This window comes from Cupressus sempervirens, chromosome 7 (assembly GCF_028749045.1).
Source record: "Cupressus sempervirens isolate cs-2001-9-10 chromosome 7, ASM2874904v1, whole genome shotgun sequence".
NCBI lineage: Eukaryota > Viridiplantae > Streptophyta > Pinopsida > Cupressales > Cupressaceae > Cupressus > Cupressus sempervirens.
The window spans coordinates 533,282,676-533,298,192 of NC_143124.1; the positions used below are offsets into that span (position 1 = coordinate 533,282,676).

The following is a 15,517-nucleotide window of genomic DNA, read 5'->3' on the forward strand; positions in this document are numbered from 1 at the left end:
CATGGTATGGCCCATTAAATATTAACCTTGCCGACAAATATTAATTTTATCAAAGTCCTTGTTTATTTTTCAACTCCCGTCATCCAAGAATGAATTGGTTTTATCGCTACCTCTAAATAATCACAAAATCCACCGCAAGCTTATTTAATACAATAAAAAATCATTACCATAGGCCTAATAATTGTTGTGAACTTCCAAAGGGCGATCATAGTTTGAGAAATAAATTGAAGCAGAGCTTTTTTATTAATTATTAGGCATTTGTGCATGGTTTTATCAAGGCTCTTTCAAAAATAAATATCTCGTGAGTTTAAGTCGCAAAACCTTAGATGCAAATAGCTTCTATTGTATTTTCTCTTCCACCAAATAAAATCTCCCGATGGTCCACTACAAAATATTTTAATTACTTTATATATGCGATGAGTATCATTGCCTGTGTATTTTACGGCTTTGGACATGGGTGAATTCATTTTGTAATTCAATTTCTCTCCTGGCTTTGGACGTGGGTGACTTCATTTTGTAATTCGATTTCTCTCCTGGCTTTGGAGTTCTTTGCCTTCACGTGTCACTCTATGCGGGTCTTGCATAGTCTTTGTTGGACTCTCCTCTTCTTTGACGTCAGAAGTTTTGTCTTTAGATTCACTGAGTTATGCATCTTAGGTAGATTGCTTGTCTTCAGAGCCAACACTATCCTTACATACTATCATCAATCCCTCAATGTTTGGTATTTGCATTGTCCTATTTTGTCGCTACCTCAAACACATCTCTTGTTTCATTTTTTTCTAAACCTGTCACAACTAGTTTAATCAAACCAACATTTTTCTAATATGCTACAGTTGATGTCTGTGAAGAAATAAACCTTATTTGGGTTGACATTGATCATTAATTATTGGTATGTATACTCACTCAATGCATTCTTCTCTATGAGAGAAGTTTGAGGTGCAAGCCCTTGTTAATGCATTCTTATCTCTGAGAGAAAACTAAGGTCCAAGCCCTTGTTAATGCATTCTTCTCTGTGAGAGAGGTTTGAGGTGAATGTCCCTGTTCCACCTTCTGGGAGTAGTTATGGTAGATCTACCCTCTTAGAGTAGCCATCGTGGATGTCATGTAAGAGACTCCATAACATAGTTTTGGTGTTCCTTCACCCTCTGGGAGTAGCAATGGTGAGTGTCATGCTGAGATGACAATATCATGTTGAGAAGCTTTATGATAAGGTTTTGATTGACTTGCTATTTATAGTAAGTCAATTATGGGCAATTACTATTTATAGCAATGCAACTGAGGTCCAAGGTGGGTTTGGCTTCTTTGGTGATTGACTGGGAAAACTCATGGAGCAATTGGGTAACAATTGATAGGGCAGCTAGGTATATAGTTTCCATTTTTAATAGGTCTTCACTAGAGATGCAAGAAGATAGGCTTGAGATTTCTATAGGCGATACATCTAGAAGTCTTCACTATGAATTTTTTGCATTTGGCAATCATGGTGAAGATAATCCTATGCTTAGTAGGGCAGCCACTAGTCCTATCTATAGTTATGATGATGGAATTTCTACACACGGACAAGTGGATGTGTCTATTTCATTAGAGGACAACAGCATTTAGTTCCAATTCCAAAGCTAGGGATTATGAATGTTGAGGACATGCTAACTACCTTTGATGACAATCTTACATCAATGGGTGGTAGTGGGGATAAGGGCAATACATGGTCTGATTTTCAGGGTAGAAGTCCCTTAAGTGAGCATGTTGATGATGTTGTGAATAGTGTGACTGCATATGATGCAATCATTACCACTATTAGATTTGACTCTCTTGAGGAGAGGATTGTTTTTGAAAACTGTGTTGGGGATATGAGCACTAGCAGTTTTGATTTTTACGGCAGCTATCATAGTGTTGAGCTAGTGCAGGAGGCAGCACTCTTCTCAGATGGGACAGATTGGGGCATGGAGCTACCGAGTTATGACATGTCTAATTTGAGTGTTATCGAGGAGTTAGGTGATGTAGGTTAATGCCTACTGTATTGGGTTCACAAGATGACCTTGAGTAATTTATGAAGCATCAAGCAACGGCAATTGGGTCTCAATTAGGCAATGTGGATACTTGTGTTATGCACACCTCTAATGATTTTCTTGAGGATGTTACATGCTGCAACGACACTGGTATTTCATATTAGATGCTTGGTGATAACTCATGGGAGTTATTGGATGATGATAGGTCCCAAGATTGTGGTTAACAAGGACTCCCTGATGAGGGGGAAGCAGAGACACACCAGGATTTTGACAAAATAGTGGCTTCTACTTCAATCAAATGAGGTATTTGGTAGAGGTACCTAATAGCAGTGCCACGGTTGTTGATGTGTGCAAGGATAGTAGCACACATGATGTTAGTGTTCTTGTTGTGAACAGTACAAATACAATTTCCTATCATGATGTACTTGGTAAATCAAAGACCTTAGGTATGAACCAAGGTATGCAGAGACATCATGTGACCAAGCAGCTGAAGTAGAGTGAGAGAGACATATTTTCAGCTCTTGAGCATTACAATGTTATCTGACAGATGTTAGTTCTATCTGGTTCGGGTACTCCTATGTCAAATGAGCATGGTGGAAATTGTTTTTCCCTAGCAGAGATTCATTCACTTTGAGAGACTGTTGGGATTTTTGAAGCATAATTATTTAAATTTGGTAGTTGACAAGGATTATCTTCTTGAGTGGGGTAGCACTTGCTATGAAACATTGTTATGGAAAGAGATGGAGGTGGTTGAGCTCACCCATGAGATTGAGGTGACTGTGGACTCTTTAAAGTGTACTTGATTGGCTTTCCAAGGGTCAGAGTCATGTTTGGATGAGGTTACAATAGAGTTAGAGTGTGTACAATCGACACCGGCCCCATACCTATGAAGTCCCCATTTTTGGTGAGCTCCTACAGTGGATTGAGTCATTTCATTACAGCGACCCCCATAAGCTGACAGGGTGATTTGGGAGTCCTAATTGTGGATTTACTATTTTTAGTAACTCAAATCCAAGCAGTTGCCATATTTGGTTGTACAGATGGTGGCGCTGGCAATTGGTCGTCACCTACACCAGATGGGGCTATTTATTGCAAGGTTGATATTTATTTATTATTTATTAAACAATTAAAGTATAAGGAACAAAATGACATGTACAAAGATAGAGGTGCCTACTTTTACACATTTTGCTATTACAAGAGAACCTTTTGAAACCTTCCAATTTTTATCATTAAAAGTAACTGTGCAACCCTCATCACCTAATTAACCTGCTGAAATTAAATTCCTACTCAGCCTTGGAACATGTCTCACCTCTTGTAGTAGCCAATGATTCCCATTCTGCAACTTAATCTTAATTTTTACCTTTCCAACAATCTAACAAGGTTCATTATTCCCAAATAAACAAGCCCAAAATCCCCTTAGACATAATCAAGAAAATAACCTCTATGGGGAGTAGCATGAAATGAAGCCCTTGAATCTAAAGCCCAAGAATCATCATGATCAAAACGCAGTCCAAGAAGATGTAGAGGATGTTGGCACAAGCAAAAAAGGGAAAATATCGAAATCCGTTTTTTCGTTATTTCCTATGCTCTAGTATTTTGCATTTTCGAAGGCCTCTGAGGCATTTCTGGGCTTTGGCAGTGAAAAGAAGCCGCAATGCTACACTTAAGACTTCGGACAATAAATGTAGAACTCTAGAAAATCTTTCCTCAAATTCTGACAATTCGTGGTTTCGAGCTATGATTAGAAAGTTCCAACTTCTACAAGTAGACATAAATTTTAATATAAAATTTTGTAGTTTTTATAGTTGTTAGAGTTTATTTTGTAATTAAATTAGCTTGTGGACTTTTCGTTTTCATATCCAAGGGATAATGGTGACCCTTGGGATCCATCAACTTGTATAAACTCTATTTTTTGAAATAAATGGATCACTTTTGGCTTCCAGAAACATCTACTGCTACATTTTAATTGCTTTCAATTTAGTCACAATACCGTAGGTTCTACACCAGGTATTGTAATCTGAATTCCTAATTCAAATTACATCAACACTTTCCTAGGAAAGAAGGCATCCTCTTTGGATTTACTACTTACTATTAGTTTGTGGTGATTGATCAAGAAAGTACTGTACGTACTTCATAAAAAAAATTTGGGCCCTATTTTATCAGGATTTTGGGCCGACATGTAATTATTAATTATAACCCTAAAGCGGTAAAAATACTTGTATAAAAGGGCTTAGGGTTAGGGATTGTTTTATAAGGTGATGCGAAAATTGGTTCTTGGAACGATATTGAGCTGTAAGGGATTACGAATTGTAATCAGATGGTAATCACCGGATCGTAAAAATATTGGACTTGCTATTTGGTGGACGTAGCCCAGGGTTTGGGTGAACCACTTTAAATCTTGGTGTCTTGTGTTCTTTTCTTTTCTGTATGATCTATTATTTTCTGATATTGGTTATATTTGCATGCAATTGTTATTTTTGTCTGTGATTTAATCCTAACACTTACCACATTGGCCTCCTTCTTTTTGTCTTGTTTGTCTCCTTCATTGTTCAATCGAGTCCAGCAATCTTTCTTCTTGTGCCCTGGTTTTCCACAATACCAACAATCTCTTGGTCCTCTTGATTGAGACCTCTTCCCCTTTGATTTTCCTCTTGATTTCTCACGATTTCCATAGTTGTTTCCTCTCTCAGTCATTATGCCTCTGTTTGTGTGTTCAAAACACTTCCTGATGTAGATCTACTCAAGTTTTTGCTACGAGTTTCCTCACTCACAATAACACCAATCACATCATCAAATCTTAGAGTATTAGATCCAGAAACAGAATTACTCAACTATTACCAAGCCATTCCAACTTTCAGCCAAAGAACACAAAATGAAGAGCCCTAATTTCTTCATCAAAATTAACACTTACAAAAGTTAACTGACTCGTAACCGTATTAAACTCATTTAAATGATTTGCAACACATCTACCTTCTGCCATCTTCATATTAAATAAATGCTTCATTAAAAATACCTTGTTTCAAGCGGAGGGTTTTCCATACAACCTTGCTAGGGTTTGCATCAACTCTTCTATTGTCTTAGCTCTTGTAATATTAAATGCCAACGATTGTGCTAGGCATAAATGAATACTTCCAAGTGCCTTTCTGCCCAAAATATTCCAGTCCTCTATCATAGCAGTCAGTTTCTTGGATTTTCCTTCCAATGGTCGCCATAAATCCTTCTGATAAAGATAGTCCTCCATTTGCATTTTCCATAAATAAAAATTCTGCCCATTAAACTTCTCAACCTTCAACTTACCCTCATTTGCTATTGCTCCCACTCAACCGTGAGACTTTCCTGCAAAGGATAACGGAAACAACCTGGCTCTGATACCACTTGTTAGGGTTTAAAGAGACAAAAATAACAATTACACGCAAATACGACCAATATCAAAAAATAATAATGCACATAGAAGAGAACACAAGACACAAAGATTTAACGTGGCTCAAAATCCATGGGCTATGTTAACCAAACAATGAGTTCAATATTTTTATTATCCAGTGATTACAACCTTATTACAATATGTAATCTCTTACAACTCAATATCGCCACAAGAAGCTATTATCACATCACACACTATGAAATCCCTAACCCTAAGCCATTTTGTACAAGAATTTTGTCACTTTAGGGTTACAATTAGTTACAACATGTTGGCCCAAAAATTGCTGATAAAATAGCCCCAAACCCTACCGAGGAATTATCGCTAAGTGTACAATACTTCCCCGATCAACCACCACAAACTAACATGTCCAACACAGTTTATTTTAATGTTATGAATAAATATTAATTGTTTATTTCTTATGAGTACAGGTGAATCTAGATTTGGGAATTTGGTTGCATTAATAAACAAATAGTATGTTGAAAATATAGATCAAGGTATGCATATAGAAGATGGAATATATGCATATTTGTTAAATGTACATATTTAAATTAGATATTTACTATATTGGAATAATTGGGATCATTCTCAAAGTAAGAGGGATGACATTAGTTTATAATTATCTAAGTTTTATTGGAAAGAGTTTATATTGAGTATTATATTAGTCTCTCTTATTTATATTTTCACTACGTACTATAAGAGCCATTTGCCTTGATCTTTTCCTCTGAAAATGTTCTTGCAAGAAAAGGGAGATCGAGATCAGATTCAAAGGGAGTATGACACTTCTTCAAAGGCAACTTTTGATGAGGAGCTCAAATGATTGATATTTGGAGGGAGTTTGAAAGTCCATATGTGGATGTATGATTTTAATGGGCCTACCCACTATGTGCATCATGAGGAAGTAACGACTTCCAAATGTTTATCATGTGTATTTGCAGAAGTTATTGGAAGGAGACGATCTTACAATAACTTAAATCACGATATACATTTTAATGTAATTGTTGAAACAGATCATAATAAATTATATCTTGTAAATCAACAACTCAGTGTTAGATGTCATTCACTTGACGGTCTATGAGGTGTTTGTATAGATATATGATAGGTATTTGGTGAATATCATGTGTTGATATCCCGCTTACCTTATTAAGTACTTGGTAAATATCATGTCCTAATATTTTGCAAGACATTATCTTATTAAGTACTTGGTGAATATCATATGTTGATATTCTAGAGGCCAATACTCATGATATCAAATGTGATATCAAAATGTTGGATATCTTCTGATCAAAGCTATCCTTAAATTTTGTCATTCCGCATACTACCAATGGCATAATATCTTTGTGTTTATCCTCCCTAGCTCAGAGGGAGTGTTAATGTTTGCTAGTTTATGTTGGATAAACCCATGAGACTAAATATATATATAATCAATTGCTATATTAATTAAATAATAATGAATAGACATGTCCCATAAAGGGACATGTCTCTCCATGTGTTTTCAACTATATAAAAGAGAGATCGTTGCATTTGGAAAACATATACCAAAGAAGAAATGTTAATACATTTGTAGCGATCCTCTCAAAATAACATTTTGGATGCCAAGCGTCACTGTTTTTGGCATGCACATTCTCTGGTTTCTAGGCATTATTCTATCCCTGTAAGTGGATGCTATCTTTACCACCATTTACACAGGCTGGGTGGTATTTCTTGCAGCATTTGAGGCTGCATTTCTTCCAGCCCACAAAGACCCTATCAGGCTCCAGTTAATATTGCTGTTACAGTACAATTATTTGTGCTGAAGATTGGTTTTTCATCACTGTCGTTAGGAGTCTAATATCTCTGCTACTAGCACGAGTTAAATCTGCAAATACTGAATTTTGGGTGCCTAATATATCTGTATTGGCAGGCAGCATTGACTTGCATTTTGGCACAGATATTTCAGCGTTTCAGTCACAAGAGGCAGCACCATTACCAAGGTGATCTGCATTATTGGTCTGGAGCTGGTTGGGCTGTTAGTATGATCGGATTATCATCTGCTACTCTACTGCAATTAGCTATCTCCATCAATCACCTACAGCTTCTTATGTTTGATTGTAATTTCTTCTAAAATTGGAGTAAAAAATGTGCACATTGTAATTGCAAGACAATAGCCAGTTGGACATTGTTGCTAGTTATCAATTTGAACTTCTTTCAGCATTACTTCAGTATTTCATATCTCTTGAAAAATCACAAAAAACATATATTCTGAAAAACCCCACAAGATTGCAAGACAGTTCAAACATAAAAACGAATATTATCCAGCATTACAGTGGTGTGAGCCAGTTGGGTTCTTTACTAATAAATTAATGTCCAGAAGTATACTGCAAAGAACACCAATATCAACTAAAGAGAAATGAAGCTCTTTGAGACCTGGAAGTTACACATCAGAACTTTGATACATCCAGCTGGGAAAGGATTTATCCTCTTATTGGTGCCATAGCTGTGTGGGGGTACATTCCAAGCTAGCAGGACAGCCAGAAGAAAATGCCAAAGGTTAATATAACGGAAAAGAGAGAGTGAAGGAAGAAGGGCAGAATGAACAAGATGACAATGAAATTGGCTAGGTAAAGATAGGATATTGCCTTTAGCAGGTATTCTGCCCCCTTGTATTCTCTAATCACTGCCCCATGAATCCATTCTTAGCAACTTAGAATAATATACATGGGTTATTTATCTTTAATTTTATATACTCTCTTTCAACTACAATATTATATATTATTATTTATCATCAGAAGCATCATTATTTACTTTGTCCTCTTCATCTACTTCTGAATGATCTTCTTCATCATTTGCAATAGGATTATTTTGGACAAGGAATTTCTTTTGATCCTTTTGACATCAATAGCAAATAATCTACACCAATCTTCTTTGACATTAGTGACAATTTCCAACAGCTTTATCTACTCACTTTCACATCAATGACAACTTCCAACAAGCTCATGTCTTAATCGCCTCATGTATGTATAATTCATACTGTAGCATTAATAATATTTATGTATTCTCTTGAATTTGTTTGTTTGAAGAGCATGTTTCTTGTTATAGAAGAAGAATCTACACATTGGCCCATTGTGGACATCTGTGCAAAATTGAAATCATTTTCAATTTTTAAGCAACTTGACAGAATCTATGTAAATAATATGAAACAATCAAGAAGACAGAAAACGATTTTAGGAAGGTCTTGTAGATACTAAGCAATGATTTTGAAGTGACTCCATCAAAATGCCTCACCCAAAATGGACAAAGAGACAAATAAAGAAAAAGGGAATCTATTGATTTAATTAGAGAATAGAAAAACCAGACTTGTGCAGCACAGCTTACCAGACAGTATGAGCTCAAACCACCAGAATAGGAATGATCCAAACTTCTGTCAGTTAGGAATTGTTTCAATACTAGAGCCAGAGGTACAACTGCAGGAAACCGACCAACAAGCTCCCTCACCTGATTTCATCATACATACAGATAAATAACATATATGATTTACTCAAGTATATAATGTTTTAGTATTATATTATTTCACACCGGAAACCGACTCAAGTACAATCTTCAGAATGTAACCCAAACTAACAACAAAATTCAATGCTATAAGACCTTAATCAGAATAACATATCTATAGTCCTAATTTCTCTTTAGAGTAAGCATAAATTAGCATATGGACATTTTCAAATTAATAAATTTATCTTATCTCATACAAAGGAAAGCCAGTTCTATTTCCAAGGTGATTTCTGATAATATATAGCAAACTTGTGTTCAAGATAACTTGCTTTTTCAAAACCCCATAAAACCTTGCCAAACACATTCTAAGAATTTTTATTAAACGTGACAATGAACATACCAGTAACAAGTCTGAATGTGCTGCGCCATAGCCTAATTGAAAATTTAAAAATACACATGCAAACTTGCTTGGATCTCTTGTAACCGTTCAAAATTATTCATAAGGAGTCAAAGGTCAAGCCAAAAGGATGTCTGCTTATTTCTAAGCCATTCTAGAGTCATTGTCTGTAGTGGTTAACAAAGTTTTCATTGTCATATTTAGCCAACATGTTTATAGGACAATTTAAAGAAATTATTGAGAGCATCAGGCAAGGTGAACATGGAAAGTTGGATGATGAAGGAATGGCAAAGACATTCTAAGGTAAAGAAGTGATCATCAAGGTTTCTGAGACACATTCTGACAAAGACAATATACTGTTCAGAAATTTCAAGTCGAAAAAAGTACACAAGTGGACCAAAGCTTGCAGAAAAGAAACAGTGTCATACTTGGAGATCAAAAACTCTTTTAAATGTTTCCTAGGTTCGTAGGAAGCATCAATGAGGATAAATGTCACATTTAAGTCAAGTTCAAGTGGCGTAAGGGCTTAATATATCAAAATAAGTGCATTTGAGGATGAAAAATAAAATGATTCTTGCAAGTCAAAAGACACTTACAATGAAAACTGACACAGCACCTACAAGGTTGGAGGGTCTGAAAACAGCCTATCCAGCCAAGCTGCTAAACAATCTCAGCGGAAGCTCAACACAACACAAGAAATAACAGCAATTCAATCTTTTATTCCTTCACCAATTGAGTACATGCAACATGCCGGGCTGTAAGGCCTTCTCGGTTACGGCCATTACCATACAACAACAGTTCAACAAGATCTCACAAGATCCCAATAAGCCCTAGCTAGCCCAAATTGAACAACAGCAACCTGGTAGAAACCCCAAGAAGAATCTAAACTTGTGCTCACAAGCCACCAAGCAACCTTCTTGTTTCCTAAGCCCACGCTCAACTACTAGCTCTATCAACTGCTATTTTGTTGTTCTTCCCAGCTTTCTTTATTGCCTTACAATGCTATCCAAACCCTCCTTTTACACATATTATGCCTTGGGTTGGGTTACAACAATCATTAAATGCACATACGAGAAAGGACCAAAACCAGAAATAGGTCCTCACACACCCCAATGGTCAATCCACGTCATGAGCAATGCATCCAAATTAAGTGCACAAGTCGGCCAGCCAAAACAATCAAGAATGCACACGTCGGTGAACACACCGACCGAGCTCGTTAGCATAGCAACCGAGCACACCCATATCAATCAAGCATCAACTAAGCCGAACATCAACCGAACAAGAAACATCTACCAAGCACAAGCTCATCCACAAAGCATGTTTGGTAAAGCAACATCTTCGACTAGTCACTGAGTCTGTCGGTGAAGCTACATCTTCAGACTAAGAACTACCACCAAATGACCATGCAACGCCATTCTTCAACTAAGCTCACCAAAAACCAAATTCAGACATACAAGATTACCAACTACCCCAGGATGCTTTTGCATCAAAAATCGTCCTAGCAAGTAACAAGATGCTTTTAATCACATTAGTGAAAAGTGAAAAGGCCCTAGTAGGTCAACTTCAAACTACAACTTTTCCCACTTAATTGGAAAATTCAACAACAAATTAGACCAAAATGGGGCACCTAATCTCTTGGGCTTTCCTAGCAACTTAATGTGGGAATGTTATATTAAAATGCACCAAAAAGAGACACCAAACCCTTTCAGCATCCACCTAGTCAAATGTAAAAATGTCACTTGCATAACATGAAAACAGTCCAGCATACCCTCTTGAAGCACAAGAACTCCCTTCAGTGTTCAAATCAAGTGAAAGCATAATAAAGGGCTCCCACGTTTCAAAAATGTCCTAAGAAAGTGAAGTATCAAACTGTCAATGAGAAATTAGAAGAGAAGGTCAAGTACACCTAGGTGCACCCCTAGACACTTGTATGTCAAAGTCGTTAATGGAAAAACAGATGATTAAGGTGCCTCCAAGTCCACATATGCCCCCTCCAAAGGTTGAGCATCAAAAGTGATCTCGAAAACATGTGATAAATTGCTTATGAAAGCCAAAAAGCACTCTTGAAGACATAAATTCTTTTAAAAACGAGTGTCAAGTTGTAACAAAAGGTGCAAGAGTCAGTAGCATGCCACCTACATGGAGAAGGTTCAAGATTCACCTTTCAAATAGAACAAGACATCATTGGAGCAACTTACCTCACACCTTGTGGTTCATCATTAACTATCTCTTCAAGTTTCATCATGAACATAAACACTTGTACTAATGTAGTATTGTAAAATCTAGCCCTTAATGGTCAATTAAGTCCTCATGATACAACATAGAAATCTTCTTTATTATTCTTCATTATTTTAGTTGTCAATCTTATCCTCTACAAAAAATTTGTTTGAAAGTCTTACTTAGGGAGTCATTTGCTTCTTTGTTGTTAATATTGAATATCTTGATATTCAATTTAATTATTTGATGGGATCAAATCCTACCTCACACCTCGAGATTGGTGGGCACATGAGATCTATAGACCATTATGACAACGCAAGCACAAGATACAAAAGAATGTACCAAAAGAAGCTATATATGAATTCATTCAAGTGTTTTTGGCATTTTTTATCAATAAATCATGTTTTTTACTAGCAAACATTTGTGGGTCTATTATTCTAGAAATCACGTGCATTTTACAAAACATTACACTATTTCTATCTTCAACTCACGAGCCTTATTTCCTTTTGAACAGAATCTAAATAATGCTAGTAATCAGTGAACCAGTCTCTATGATGGGTGAAATGACTAGAGGCACCTGAATCAATGTACATGTAATGTCCCCGCTTCGGGATTAAGGTTGAATGTTGTAACCTGCAATAATTCATCAGTACAATATAGGAAAAATATAGATTAAACATATTAGAAATATTGAGCTAATTAGACATTAATCTAAAAACTACCCTTGCTAACCCCTCCTAATTCCTCGAGAGAGATTCTTCTCAAATCACCTAACCCCTAGTGAGAATTATATCTCAATTAGATAATCATCATATGAAGAACGTCTTCCTTGGGCCTCTTTTGGGATCTCTGATTGATAACACTACTTGGTATAGATCCCAGCTCAACCCAAGTGTCTAATCTCTGACATATTCATATGTTTAACCACTACAATATATATTGCTCCTAAGGGTTTCTTTACTAATCCCTCCCTCCTGAATCCAATTACAAATTCTGACATTCAATTATGAATGTCCTCTAGTCTCTGGATTTCACTTGACATTCATAACAATTATCTTCTACTAGGTTTATTTGGTCTCTAAGGATATGAGTTCTCACTAATAGTTTGCATCATACCTTTGTTTAGAACGATTGATTCCAGACTTCACTCTGATCACTATATACTAGCAGTCAATACTTCCTCTATCACTTGCATGTGGTTGGGATTCCTTATTATATATATGTAGTGCTTTGACTAAGTATTACTTTACAAAGTGTTATCTTTGTCACTTGTGTAGACCATTGGACCTCGCTTTCTTCTTTTTCCTACACGATGTTCATGTCTAAGGGTTGTCCTCCAATTTATGTGTCTTGTATCCAATGTTGGTGTGGTGTTATTAAGTATCGTATAATTTTCCAGATACTAGGTGTTCTTTCTAACGCACAATACTTGCATTTATGGTTTGGGCCCTACTTGTATATGATCTATGTTGACGTTGATGTGTCTATGTATGATGCCTTAATTAACCGCTTCAACCTTTATCTCTATGCATTTGTCTTTCCTGAATATTTCCTTCCAATAACTATATTCTAACAATATATGATGTAAAAGGGATAATGGATGTCTAAGTATTGTCGGATAACTATATTCTCCTCTCCGTTTGCCCATTCAATCATGCCATATTCATATGTATATATATATGATATCCAATGCTTTTGTCTGACTAGTCGTGCCTTTTTCTCATGGATTGGCTTGAATCGGGTACTTGTATATTTTGGTAATATTTACTTGATAATATAAAAACATTTGGTTGTTGATTAATTATTTGCTTATTATAGTTCCATTATGTATAACTTTCAAATATTATATCCATATTTCATCTATTGTATTAAAACACTACATACAAAAATAAAGGTAAGATTTTATTTTTAATTATTATTATTATTATTATTTCAAATATAGTTTCCTTAATTTGGATTACATGCATAACTAGGAGCTTATTTAGAATTTATTTCAGGGTTATCATAGTACCAGGCAGATGACTTCACATGATCTACAGGTCTTTTAGCCATGAAGGCGTAAAAGGGTAGATTGTGTCTGCTCAATGTGCTTTGCACTATTCAATTTGGGTTGCGAATTTGATTGCTTAGATTGGGCAGATAAGTTTTTCAGACATTCAATCTTAATGTGACCAAACTTGTAGCAATAGTTGCATTGAATGTTCTTCTTCTGGGAGCCCTTTGAATCTGGAGCAGAGGATTTCTGCTGAGAAGACCCCTGAGACTTGCCTTTATCCTTCTAAGAGGATTTAGTAGCAAAGGCTTTCTCTGAGGAGGTGGAGCAAGAACTGCTACTGAACTGTTGTTTCCACCAATCTTGCTAAAGCAAAAGTGTGCAGAGATCTGTTAATTTCATATCAATACCAGAAGAAGTAATGTTGAGAGTCTCGATAAAATGCACACAGGATGTGGGTAAACTCCAAAGAGTGATGTCCACAATGTCCTCTTCCTCCATCTTGCTACCAATGGCAAGCAATTGATCACAAATTTTCTGAATCCTATTAAGGTGAGCCTAGAGCGATGTTCACTCATCCATGATAATAGAAAACAAAGTGTTCTTCAAGAAAAAAGCTCTACTTTTATCAAAAGTCTCATGAAGATTTTTGAGATGTGCCCATATCTCAGCAGTTGTCTTGCTAGATGGAATCTAAGAGAGCTGATCATCAACTACGAATAATTTGAGAAGCATTACTACCCTCTAACTATTGAGATCCCATGTATCCTTATCAGCACCAAGGGCAGTCGAACGTTGTGTAACACCTAGAACAATCTGATCAATATTCCAATATTAAAAAATTGCTATTATCTATTGCTTCCAGGTGCCATAATTCTAACCATTAAATTTTGAATTGCTCTCAAGCAGAATATTAATCAAAGATGCCATAGCACGTTTCTCAATCAAAAAATGTGAAAATCTATGTAGACATGTACTTTGAGGAAAAAACTGAAAAGCCAAAAAATTTGATGGGGTACCAAGAAGAGAGCTCGAAAAACCCAAAAAAATGTTGGTTCCTAGATCTGTTGGCTCAAAAATTGAAGCACCCAAAAAAAAAAGACGACAACCCAATTGAGATCTCAAAAAACCTACTACTTGTGTCCCAAAAAAAATTGATATGGTACAGAAAATTAGGGATTTGAACAAAAATGACCCTCCTGCAAAAAAAAACCATGAAAAACGGTGGAAATATGTAGAAAAAAGTAGATGGCAATTGCAAAAAAATGGTCATAAGAAGCAGATATCACAGAAAATAATTTCGAAGAATATTGCTCTGATGATTTTGAACAAGAAATTATAATTATTTTCGAAAAAATTCAAAGAAATGGCTCTAATACCATATTACGAAGTAATTGGTAAATATTTGCTTGATATTAACCTAAGTTGCACAGGAACCTCCCCTGCCCGGGACTTGCAGAAGTTTGGGTCTGGTTCACCAGGGTTCCAATTTTTGCTTGTTGGTTCGATCTGGTTCCCGGGTGAACTAGGCCAAAAAAATTGAACAGAGTTTGAACCCCATTACAACCACATGCTTTCTGAGCCCCAGAGACAGCAAAAAAATGTTTTTTTCCAAAATTTATTAACTTGTTGGCATCCACAACCCTAAAAGGTTGTTATGAAATGCTTTTGGTGGCCTCTCATTGTCATTTTTTGAAGAATTTGATGTCAACAGCATTGTTGCTGCTGTTGATCCCATTGGTCTTAGCTCTATTGTTGAGTCAACTAATGCTAGAGAAGAAGAAAATGAATAAGGGGAAGAAGATGAATATGAAGAAGAAGATAAAGATTGAAGAACTTAATATATTAATAGATTTGTATTTCATTAGTTGAACAATGAATGTGAAACAATGATACTTGAACTTGATGCTACAATTTATTTTTAATGTTTTGAATCTTTGATGTTGAACTATATGATGGTATGAGCACTATGACCATATGATGGTAAGATCACTACGATTACAAGTTTATTGTGTTTTTGT

At 35.9% G+C, this 15,517-nt stretch overlaps 1 protein-coding gene across 5 annotated transcripts in view; it reads right to left on the reverse strand.

Annotated features, from left to right (window-relative positions):
• MEE44 (Nucleotidyltransferase family protein) overlaps positions 1-15,517 on the reverse strand; it is a 195,650-nt gene that overhangs the window by 85,778 nt on the left and 94,355 nt on the right. For all 5 annotated transcript variants that reach the window (XM_089791915.1, XM_089791913.1, XM_089791914.1 and 2 more), the window contains exon 10: positions 8,776-8,895. In XM_089791915.1, coding sequence (XP_089648041.1) covers positions 8,776-8,895 — 120 coding nt within the window. The remainder of the gene's footprint in view (positions 1-8,775; positions 8,896-15,517) is intronic.